Source organism: Sciurus vulgaris (genome assembly GCF_902686455.1).
Source record: "Sciurus vulgaris genome assembly, chromosome: 5".
NCBI classification, from domain to species: domain Eukaryota; kingdom Metazoa; phylum Chordata; class Mammalia; order Rodentia; family Sciuridae; genus Sciurus; species Sciurus vulgaris.
In genome coordinates this window covers 131913651-131925734 of record NC_136465.1, presented here as the reverse complement: position 1 = coordinate 131925734, position 12084 = coordinate 131913651, and the positions used below count along the sequence as shown (strand labels likewise).

At 42.0% G+C, this 12084-nt stretch overlaps 1 protein-coding gene across 8 annotated transcripts in view; it reads right to left on the bottom strand.

Annotated features, from left to right (window-relative positions):
• MYRFL (myelin regulatory factor like) overlaps positions 1-12084 on the bottom strand; it is a 76126-nt gene that overhangs the window by 47145 nt on the left and 16897 nt on the right. For all 8 annotated transcript variants that reach the window (XR_013764108.1, XM_079142090.1, XM_079142085.1 and 5 more), the window contains exon 8: positions 6167-6367. Coding sequence is in view for 7 of the 8 variants with exons in the window: in XM_079142090.1 (XP_078998216.1) it covers positions 6167-6367 (201 nt within the window). In the remaining variant the exon portion in view is untranslated. The remainder of the gene's footprint in view (positions 1-6166; positions 6368-12084) is intronic.

Below are 12084 nucleotides of genomic sequence, written 5' to 3'. Positions count from 1 at the left end.
GCAAACCTGGCTCGACTAACCACTGGTCCTTCTGGACCCAGACTTTCCCATTCATTTGGAAACTCCTCCCCAGATCACTCTGGTCAACAACAGCATTGTTCTCTGAGATACTTGTTCTTGTGTCTAAAGGTGTTCTCAACTGTCAGAGTGAAGTCATCAAAAAAATTTCCCTGGATCCCAGAAAAATGATATCAATCAAGAAAATAGAGTGAACTTTCCCTAAAGTTAATTGTGTTTGAATAAAAGGATTCCCCTGTGAGTTTTTTTTTTTTTTAATTTTTTAATGAATGGATGAAAATAGCAGGATCATTTTTTAATGAATTTATTTGGCAAATGAAAAATTGGCAACACTCAGTTCCCCAAATTTCCTTATGAAACCAGTGATGTTCTGGCAATTAAAATATACTGCCTGTGGCATCCATCCACATGATAGAAGGTGCAAAAATGCTTTTTGTAGTTGTTGTTTTAAGAAACCCTACCATGACTCTCAGCTCCTCCCCTGACCACTGCACGAGGTGGCAGGACAGCTCCCCTGCCATCAGTTAGGGTTCCTAGACCTTCACAAGTTTGGCTGGTTGTGAAGACGGTGGCTAGAGGCTAACTGGCAAAATGGACTAGTTTTACCTCAGATACTTATCCAGGAGTATAATTTTGAGCTTACCACTGTTTATATAATGACCATTATCAAGAGCTAAGTTTGATTCATTTTTTTATTTGTTTTATTCAACTCACATTTGCCAATTACCTTCGACATAATATACCTTAAAAAATGATTGTCTTTTAGAAGTCTGTGGCTTTGACAGGAAGATAAGCATATCACATGATTCTATTACAATGAAAGAAACGCAGGTAATGATGGAATTATGATGAGTAAATCACAGAAAATCCAAGGAGGTACTCAAAATATTTTTAGGGGATCAAAAGAGGAGACTTCTGAGAGATGGTCAAGTCCAACCAAGACCTTGACTTATTTTGGATCCTCAAATATGTTCTGCTCCTTTCCCTTCAGGACCTTTATTGGTGCCATTGTCCCTGCCTTAAGAGCTCAACATCTTCCTCCCCCAGTATTCTCCCCATGTCCTTCCTCAGAGGACTTCTTGACCTTTGAGACTAGGAAGGGTCCCTATGCTGTGATGAGTTCATTGCCCTGCACTCCTTCATGGCACCAACCACAATTATCACCAGACATCTAGTTATGTCAACTTTGTCCTGTTTCCCTGTAGGATACACACCCCATGAGAATGAAGGCATATTTAACGCCATGATTTTCTGTTCATCACTATATGACCAATTTCTAGTACAACTCCTTGCATGTTGTGGGTGCTCAAATAATAGTTGTTACATACCTTAATAATTTTAAGAGTCGGGAAAAGATGTGGGAAGGGGTGGGGTGGAAAGAATGAATCTAAGTTGAAGATGCTAGGCAGAGAGAACAGCAGCAACCAAGGTCCAAGGCAGCAAATCGCCTGAAAGATGTCTGCTGAAGGCAGAGTGTGGCATTAAGAATGAGACCATAAAGTGGAGGCCAGAACAGGGAGGGCCTTCCAGGTCAGGCTAAAAAACGGTAGTCACAATTTCACATTACCCAGAGCACACCTCTGTCCCTGAGAACTCCTTTACTTATTAATCAAATATTTATTGAGTAGCTTCTATGTGCTGATACTATCCTCGGTACTGGAGATTCAATGAGTATTTATCTTTTCTTTTTTCTTTCTTCTCCTCCTCCTCCTCCTCCTCCTCTTCCTCCTCCTCCTCCTCCTCCTCCTCCTCCTCCTCCTCCTCCTCCTCCTTTTCCTCCTTCTTCTTCTTTTTTGGTACTGGGGATTGATCTCAGGGTCACTTAACCACTGAGCCACATCCCCAGCCCTATTTTGTATTTTATTTAGAGACAGTGTGTCACTGAGTTGCTTAGTGCCTCACCATTACTGAGGTTAGTTTTGAACTTCAGATCCTCAATGAGTATTTCTTATATTTTAACAAAAGTTTTCTTCCTCAGGGTCAGGTCTGTGTCTTACTCATTTCAGGGCCTGTGCAGTGCCTAACAAGGAGTCTGGAAAAATCTTCAATGGAGAAAAAAATGAATAAAAAGAAGGAGCGTAGTGACATGGAAGGAAACTTACTGACAGAATTGAAGAACCAGCCAGGAACCAGCCAGGACTGGCCTGGCACCACCTACCCAAGTGCACACCCCCTGTGCTCTCTTCTGATAAGCTCCTCAATCCTGTAGTGCCTGCGTGAATCCCCCAGAGGACAACATAGAGGCAGAGTGGGCTCCTTTCCTGCAGATGGAAAGCAGAGGAGGCTGTGCCTTCCCTCTGCCTATCCACACCACAGAGAGGGAAAATGGCCCTTAATTTTTATCTTGGATCCTTGATCATATTTTCCCCAGAGACATTGCTAGGAATCATAGTCATGGCAATTGGATTCTCTAGTATTTCACCATGGTACCTTAGATGAATTTTTGGCCAAAGAAAATGTTGAGGGTTAACTGGGACACCTGAACACCTTTAACACTGTTCTTCAAAGAAAATCTCGTCGGATTGCCAATGCTGGTTTATAGACTTTTCAAAGCCAAATATTGACAGCCGGGACTGCCTGTTCCCAATGGGTCAAGTTGGCCTAGGAAAACCCCTGGAAGCAAGAACTGTGCCTTCTTTGAATCCTCCCCAGGAACCCTACACAGGTTAGCACATAAGGCACCAGTGTGTGTTGAGCAAGGAGCTAGGAAATGAATTCAGGTATCTGATGTGATCTTGCCCACAGCAGCTTTTGGAAGTTTTGACGACAAATGCATTGGCCGCCATCATCTGGCTGTGTTACAAGCATGGTCTCTATGTCATTAACTCAGGGACTGTTCCACAGAGAACTTCCAGGCCTGTGTGTTCAGGAAAAGTGATCTCAGGCTCCGTGAGCTGGTCATGGCCTCAGCCCAGCCCAACCTGTAGCAGGAACAGCCTGGGAGACACCCTCTCACTGAGCTGAGGAGTTTCTGCACTTAACTGGTAGCCCTGAGGGAGACTGTATGCTTGACTCTCTTAATTAAGCTTTTCACACGTCCAATTTTGTCTTCAACTAGTACACTGACTAGTAGGGTTGGGAGAAAAACAAAACAATCTCTGGGCCTTTCATCTTAACTGATTTCTTTTTTCAGATTTTATTTTTAAATATCAGGCCGAATTTCTTTCACCACAGAATTTGACTGATGCAACTCAGCTCTAAACTTCCTTGTAGTTTTTGTTTAGTTTTGTTTTGCATTGACATGAATATTCCTCCCATCCCTTTGATTTCTGGCATGGCTTTTCCTCCTATCCAGCTCAGTTTCCGCTGCAGAGTTGCATTTCCTTCTCTGGTCTGCAGGCATATCAGCAGACACAATGAGCAAGTGAAGCAAGTGAAGCTGCTGCTCCGCACTCAGCACACCCTCGTCTTTCCAGTGCTTCAGACACACAGGTCTTGGTCAGATCTGTGTCCTCTTCTGCATCTTGGATGTGTGTCTGGGTAAACACCAGACATCTCCCCTTTGAACACAGACATCTACATGCTCATTCTCTACAAAGCAATTTTCATTGTCTTGAGTGAGCACATAGTCAGGGCAAGGCAGCAACCTCAATTGGTTTTCCCCAATTACAGTATTGATCAACACGCTCGGCCACCACTGGCCAGCTCTGGTGGGCTGGCACCCTTACAGAAGGAGAAAATGCCTTCAGTCTTATGCACATGATCATATCAACCAATGAATGATAATTTGACTCTTCCCCTCCAAAATTCTTGTGGAAATTGAATTCCCATTGAGGTTGAATTAAGAAGTGAGGCATTTGGGGGATGCGATTAGGTCATGAGGTCCCTGGCTTTGTGAATGGATTAGTAACTTTTAATCAAGCCCATGGGAACTAGCTCAGGCCTGTTTTGCTCTTTCATCCATTCTACCACGTGAGCACACACCATTCAAGGCACCTCCCTGGCAGCGGAATCAGACCTTCACCAGACACCAATACTGCCAACACCTGGATCCCAGACCCTAGAATTGTGACAAATTTCTATTCTACCAACCTATGGTATTTTGCTATAGCAAAATGGTCTAAGACAAATCTCTCAAAATTTGGAGGAATAGTCCTTTTTAAAAGTTGGAAAATATAGAACAAATTTTAAAAATTTTAAATATAACTAAATAGAACAAATAAAAAAATTTTTTTTAAGTTGGAAAAATTGAGTCAGAGAGAGGTGAAGGTGAAGTTCATACCACCATGAGAGCCATCATCAGCATTACTGTCATCTCTCTCATCTCTGTAAAACATGGCAGGTGGGACAGCCAAGATTTCTGGTAATATATATTTCATAAATGTGGATAGAACTAATATTAATATGAAATAATTTAATAGATGAATTACATATCATTTGCATTTTATATAAGTAAAATTAATAATACCTATTTGCTTAGCATTGTACAGCTAAAAAAATGTTTCACATACACAATCTTGGAAAAACCCTTAACATGGGTAAAATGAATATGAGCATTCCCTCTTCACAGATAACACAGGCATAGAACATTCTGGGCTAAAGGATAAGACTTCAGGATAAGATTTCAGGATAAGTCTCCAGACCAGAAATCTCTTTATTCCATCAGATTACTGTGAGCAGGAAGTGGGTAAAGGAAATTCACATTTAAAATCTGGACTGGGGTGACATTTCATTTTTTATGAAGGCTTCTTCAAAGAGATTTAAGAAGTTCCACAGAAGCTTGTTTTATTATTGATTGTTTTTCTCCTTCAAATCAAGAAGCAAAACATGAAGAATTTGGTAAAGGATTCTGTAAGCCTAGGGGAAAGTCCCTGTTTATTATATTCCACTTAAATTTCAATGAAACTCCAAAGGGAATTGTACAGTCAGTTGCAAGAGTATGTTTGGGTTGCTATGATCTAAAATGCAATTTACGTCTTTCTAAAATTCAAAGACTCAATTTCTAGAACTGATACCTGGAAACATGTGAGAACTTTCTAGTCCCGAGTTCCCAAACGGCTAGTAGGTCACAGTTCTTCTAACATGATCTGCAGCTTCGCAAGCAGTGTAATAGTCTACAATTACAACCATTCTTTGGAATCCTCTCAGCAAAGAAGGACATTCCTTGGCTGGTTTAGAAAAACCAGTGCAGATTTGCACTGGGAAAGGAATGCAGTCTGGAAAAAGAGCCAACGATTTACAGATTAGTGCTCCTATTAGCTAAAAAAAGAGTAAGGAAAGGAGGTTTAAAGACACAGTTTTGCCATAGCCTCAAAAATACTTCTGGGAGAAGTAGTAAAATGGGAAGGGGTAGAAGCAGTGAGTGGAAACTGGTGGAAGAACTGGAACCAGGAGAGGCCTGGCCAAGGGATTAGAATCCTCATCCTAATCCATTTGGTTCACACAGCAGTTGTAAATTTCCAAGACAGATAGGTACTTATTATCTTAACTGGTTAAAATTTTTTTAAAAGGCTCAGAAGCGTCAGGCAGGCAGGTACATTTTCAACTTACAGAAGACTCTAAGTTCAGTGCGGTTAAGTGTTTTATCCAGGGTCACACAGCTGGGGAAAGCCTCAAGTGGCGCTGTGGCCTCCTGACGTATAGGTCTGATTCTGACTTCTGCTGGCCACTGCCTCTCCACAGAGGGAAAAGGTACTGGATCAATTCCATGGCCCAGGGGTTCTCACCTCGACCCTGTGGTCCATGGGATTCATCCAGTAGCTTCTCAACTGCTCTTCAAAGATGATGCGGCGGGAAGATAATGGAAGGAGCAGGCTAGAGAGGTCCAGGAGAATCGTGATCAGGAACTGGACTGAAGCAGTACTCAGGCAGGGAGATGGAAAGGAAAAAGCAAGCTCAGGCAGTTGACAAGCAAGGAAGCAAGGGCAACGGCCTATAGCAAACATCTCTGAGCCTTGCCATGTGTGAAGCCAGTGACATGCTGTCACTGCCCAATGCTCCTGTCAGGTAAATCCAGTCTCTTGGTAGGAACTGCTTCACAGTTTCAGCAGAGACACCCAACAGCTCCAACAGCCATTGACTTTAAGCAGTGCGCTAGTCTCACAGGCAACACGTAAAGATGCTCAAGCAAGGCAGGTCCGAGGCCAGGAGCACGGAGCACACCTGACTGGTTATCAGAGGAGGGGCCCGCTTGCTGCCCAGAGCTCACCTCCTGGATATTCTGCTTCACCCGGCTGTCAGAGGGATGCATGATTGTCCCCATCACTTTCATGTTGCCACAGACAACCAGGGCTTCGTCCGGTGCATCTGTGTTTATTCCTACTCGACCATGACAGACAACAGATTCTGGAACTTGTCCTCGCTGCCATAACGCATCACTGTCATTTTCAAACTGCCCAGGGTTAGAGGCCTGGAAAAATATAAAAACATGGTACAACCAAAGTTATAGTATCAAGAATACATGATGGTTAGTCTTCAGAGCAAAGAAAAACAGAATGCTATCTTAGGCTTTCACATGAGATTTGTATATTCGGTAGAACATTCTGACATATCTGAATAACTCTGGGGCCCCAGGACAGTCAGGGAGGCATCTCCAGCCACTCTGACCTCCAATAGCAGGGGGTCTACATGCTATGGCTTGGAACATTCAATCTCTACGAATTTCTCTGCAATTGAGAATATTATACCAGGTGGCAGGTAAAGAAGTAGAAGACAACTAAAAAGGACTCTCTTTCCAGAAATAATAATAACAATAATAATGCAAAATCAGAACCCTAAATCAATGCTTTACAAGCTTATGCAGGTTCCAGAGAAGCAAAAATATCTTGCATTTAGCCAGCCCTTTACAGTTTCAAAGCACTGATACGTTCATAGGTAAGCAACAAGCAAAAGATAATACAAATATATTTAATTATTTAAATTATTCCCTCAATTATTCCCTAAATACAGAGGGCAATGAAGAATAATAACAACAACAAAATAACGAAAAAAAGAATAATAACAGCTACATTTTTGTGTGCTAATCGACACTGCAGTTCTGTGATATAGGTAGTATTATCCTCATTTTATGGATGCTGACATTCTGAAAAGATAAATTGCCCAAGAACAAATAGCTAACAAGTCCTGGAGGTCTACAACCTCTGATGATTAAATAACAGTTCTAACTTTGTCTATTTTATGGTGTTGCTGAGAAGTAGCCCAGGCAGTCTTCTAGACAACTGAGATAATTATGGTAGTCAAAGTTCTGGAGGCTTTATTCTTAAATAAAATTCTTTGCCAAAGAATTTCCCATTGCACCATTTTCCTTTTTCCCTGTTTCCCTGTAGCTGCTGAGTTTATTTTCGAACAGCTTTATATAAGGGTCTCTTAATCCCTAAAACTTCTCACGACAAAATTAATTTACTTTTAAAATAATGATATCTTCTGTGTTTCTTGAGTGTTTGCAGCAGGTTATCACATATCCAAAATTTGGGATCCTGAGCATTTAAAAAATCAGCAGTAATACAGCGACTTGACTCTGCCTTTCTGGTGGTCATGAGCCCCTGCAAGCTGGGCATCTGAGCATGCGCAGGTGGTCTCTGGAGCCAATAACAATGGAGACCTAGAAACCAGGGTGGGAGGGAAAGTCACTGTTCACTTCATACTCTCTCTGTATTGACTGTTTTACCATATCCACATGTAACTCATTCAAATAAATAAAAGAAGTTATGAAGTTTAGTTCTTAGTTTGGTTTCAGTGGAAGAACTTTTCAGGTGTCTTCAACTTCTTATTTCATTCATACCTATCCAAACCCTGAGCCACTTAGAAGACTCAGCCACTGACATTTGATAGACAGGAGCGGTGAAAGAATATAAAGTAACAACTATGGACATTATTTCGTGTAAATTCACTTGAACAAAGAGCTTTTCTGCAAAGTCCCTGGAGCCCCCTTGGATATGAATGGCAATTGGCTTGGACTCAAATCCTTTTATAGTGGGCAGTCAACTAAATCCAAAGGTATGCCACATAAAATGCTGATGTATTTTGCTCTGTGCTGAATATAATGAGCCAATTCAAGGAAACAAAGTAGGACAGCAACGGATCTTTTTGTTGTTGTTAATGAGCTTTAGCATAATTATTGTCATGTCAGTAACTTGATACTGGAACAGCAGATATAAGAAGATTTAATTTTTTGAAACAATTCCAACATTCTCATTTGACTTTCATCACATGAAAACTCAAATCCCTAAAATATGTTAAAATCACTTTTAAAAATGGGACACAGATTTACAATGTTCTAAAGATATAGCCCTAGGTAGGGGGGTCCTCATCAGGGGAGGGAAAAATATAAGACCTATGAAATTATGTCCCTTCTCTGGAATCGAAAATCTTCAAGTGTCAATGCAAACTGCAATGTACTATCTCTTTCCAGAATTATGAATTTGTATTCACATGTGGCCCAACAGTGGTTAATGAATACCAAACACCAAAATGAATTCACGAATGTTTCTAAAATATTTTTGTTATTTGTCTCACAGCCTCATATATTTTGGGAAGACCTGAACATTCTTGTCTATGTTATCACATCAACTGGTTGTGAGACCTTGGGGCAGTCATTAATCTTTCTATAACCAGCGTACAGAAAAATAAAGATAATTGTATACCCATCTTGAGGGTTGTAGTGGGACTGGTTGAAATCATGTGTGCATGAATAGTTGGCAAAAATGAGGACAAATCGTCACAAATTCATCCTCGTCATGCTCCAGTAAGCATAGGAATCTCCGTTTAACCTGCAATCACATAATCTGCTCTTGTCAGCAACAAACCTACAGAGCTGCCCTGTTCCCCGGACCTGTATCCACGAAGTAGGCAATGTAAAGAGTGCCCCCTGCAGGCACCTGGAATAGGAGACAGCAGCGCAGTCATTTTGAGTCCCCAAAGTCTGGAAAAAAAAAGACTGGAACCTCTTTGCTTAACCATTTCTTGGGATTCTAAAGCAGCAGCCAAGGTGCGGATAGGAGGACTTGGCCTAAGAAGGCAGCTCTTAGGAAACTGGTTTTGACACCTTTTAAAAGTGTTTCAGAAAATGGGTCTAGAAATGTTCTTCACCAGCACTATTCAAAGCGTGGGCCACAGGTCAGCACATCATCATGTCCCCGGAGCTTGTGGGAAATGAATAGTCTCAGGCAACCTTAATCTATTAAACCAAAAACCCTGGGAGTGAATCCAGGGGGCAGTGTTTGCACGGGCCCGCCAGAGGATGCTTACTCTGGTGTGGTTTGAGAACCACTTCTCAGTACTATGTCCTGAGTTATCCCTTCCGCAGTTGACATAAAGCTCTGTGGATGTCCAACCACAGAGAGAAACAGACATTACTCCACAAACTGATGCCTTTGGATAAATAAAAATCTGTCTGAGCTCTAGAAGAGGGGTGTGTGTGTGTGCATGTGCTGGGTGAGGGAAGGCAGGTTTATGGTCAGAAATAGTTAGGAGCCAGTGAAAATGAGCTGGGAGACCCACATGGCTCTGCGCTCTCCCCATCCTTGCAACCACATCAGGCCTCTTTTCTTCCCTAATCCTGGGTCTTGATTTCTCACCTCGGTTTGCTCTGCAGAGAAATAAAGGAGGCGTGCTTGGGAATATGGCTATTTCTATTATTCTGGGAAAGGAACTGGAATAATCTGTTAGTTGTCAAAATGAGGAAATCCTAGAATGTCTTTGAAAGGCAGACAAACATAATCCTACCTCCTGCTGCAACCAGCACTCCAAACCAGGTGTAATTAAGTGTTTCAGAAGGAAAGTGGAGCTGAAGTAAAGCCTAGTCATTAACAAAAGGAATCTGAAGGAACTCCATTGGGGAAAGGTCCCAAAAACAAAGACCTGGGAAATAAATCTGTTCTCTTAAATAAACCTTAATTTCCATTAAATTGGTCGATTTACACCACAGGAACATAATATATTTCTAAAGCTGTTTTGATTGACAACCCAGATGAACAATTACTGGGTACTGCCCACCATTCTCTCTCCAAGGAGGACTCTGACAAGCACGATGTCTCCTGAACACCTCCCAGAGCCTAAATCTCATCAAGGTGCAGCCTCTTGCTAGCGCCCTTACCTAAAGGTGAAACATTTACCTCTACCGTTTGGAGAAGTGGTTTTCAGGCCATAAAATGAATTCTAGTTTGCTAGATGCAGTTGAGGTTCATTTAATGTAGCCAGGTCTTGTAAGGTCTTTAATTATTGAATTTGTCTTCCTGTTCTTTATTCTGAAGGTCAAACTAACAGAACAAACCATGATCCTTAAGGCCATGTTTGGCTCTTGTGTAGAACATAGACTGATTCTGCCATCTGCCCAACCCATATTTATAGGGAAACATTTTCTGTGGACACTTGTAAAACTCACTGAATCAAACAGTACTGTCATTCCTTAAATTCAAATTTTCTCTTGGTTGGTTTAAATATCAATTAAGTAGAATGAAAATTCTATATTCATTTTCACTTGTGTGATTTGGAGTTAGAATGAAACAACATCAATGAGATATTTTCATTTGGGTGTATGAGGGTTCCTGTATCAACATTAGGGTCATCTTGTGTTGCCCAGCACACATACAGAATATTCTCTTTAACCAAAAATGATAGCAAGAAGAACACCATGCAGTCAACTTTTTAAAATAAAACTTTAGAAAATAACATGACACCCAATCCATGCTGAGTGCAATTTAGTGATTTTCACATTCATACTGAAGGTGAATTACAGAAACTTTCAACTTCTCAACGTCCTCACATGCGCTAGCTGTCATTGTGCTTTGGTATGAGGAGGTGTCAATGAGCCAAGAGGTGCTGAATACCAAAGGCCAGGAAGCAGAGCTCCTTCCCTGTTGCTCTCCTGGCTCTTGTGCCTTGAGGACTTGGGCGGCTGCAGTTGGGCTCTACAGGAGTTGCCAGCAGAGAACAGAGGGACCTGGTTGCCAGGTAAATTATTCAAAATATGAAGGTAACTAGCAAACTGTCTGACTCAAGCACAAGTCACACCACTCAGAACAGCACTGTCACAATACCTGGTCTATGCCAATTTGGAAAATAGTGACACACTGCAGGGCGTGTTGGCACACGCCTATGATCTCGTGACTTAAGAAGCTGAAGCAGGAAAATTACAAGTTCAGACCAGCCTCAGCAATTTAAGAAAACCCTAAAGCCCTATCACAAAATAAATGATAATAATAATTATAAAATGCTAAGGATGTAGCTCAGGATAAAGTGCCCCTGGATACTATCCCCAGTACCAAAAAGAAAAAACAGGAAAAAAGAAAATAATGACACTGTCTTTATTCCTTCCACAGCAAAATCAGAAACAATAAGTAATCGCAATCTCCAGACTTTAAATCAGATTTGCTACAACAGCCAGGCAATCCTAGATTACATCAAGTGAGGTGCCCAAGAGCACCTGACCACTGTGAGGGGTGGGCAGGCACCTCTGTGCTGGGCTTATGGCAGGAGAGGTCTCTGTCTGCCTTTGCTCAGAGGCACCTCGCTTGCTTCAGGTGATGTCAAATCTCCTCCAAAAAACAGCCTGGGGCATGTACAGTGGCCTTCATAGGGACATCTGAACACATGAGGAGTTTACCCCATTTCTATCATTACTTCACCTCCAGTAAAACTCTGAGAGGTCATTGAAGGATTTCCACTAGTAGGTGGCTTATTATTTTTAATTGACTGAAAGAATTACAGAGGGCCCTTTGTTTCAGAACAGCAGGTAAGGAGAGATACCACTCCCCAAGTGGCAGATCTCTCCCCCAGAGCCTGGGCGTGCCAGCAGCAAATGACTTTCCCTGCTGGAGTGTGCACATCCTCCCTGTATCACTTCAAAGAGCAATGACAATACAGCCCCTCCCAGGGCTGCCGGACCTGTGGTTACCTGTTACCTTGTGCCCTGGCCTTCTCAGTAGTGGCCAGCCTTACCTCACACAGCTGTCAACAGCTTTATATTTTTGCTTGGCTGCCAAGACTCTCATTCACAGCTGTGACCCTCTGCAAAATGCATTGAGCCATTGCTATAAGCTAGACAGTGGCCCAGACTCCCTGGGGTCACCAGTTACTTTGGGGCACCACAAACCTCCCTGGCACTTTCCTTACCCTGTGGGCTTTGGA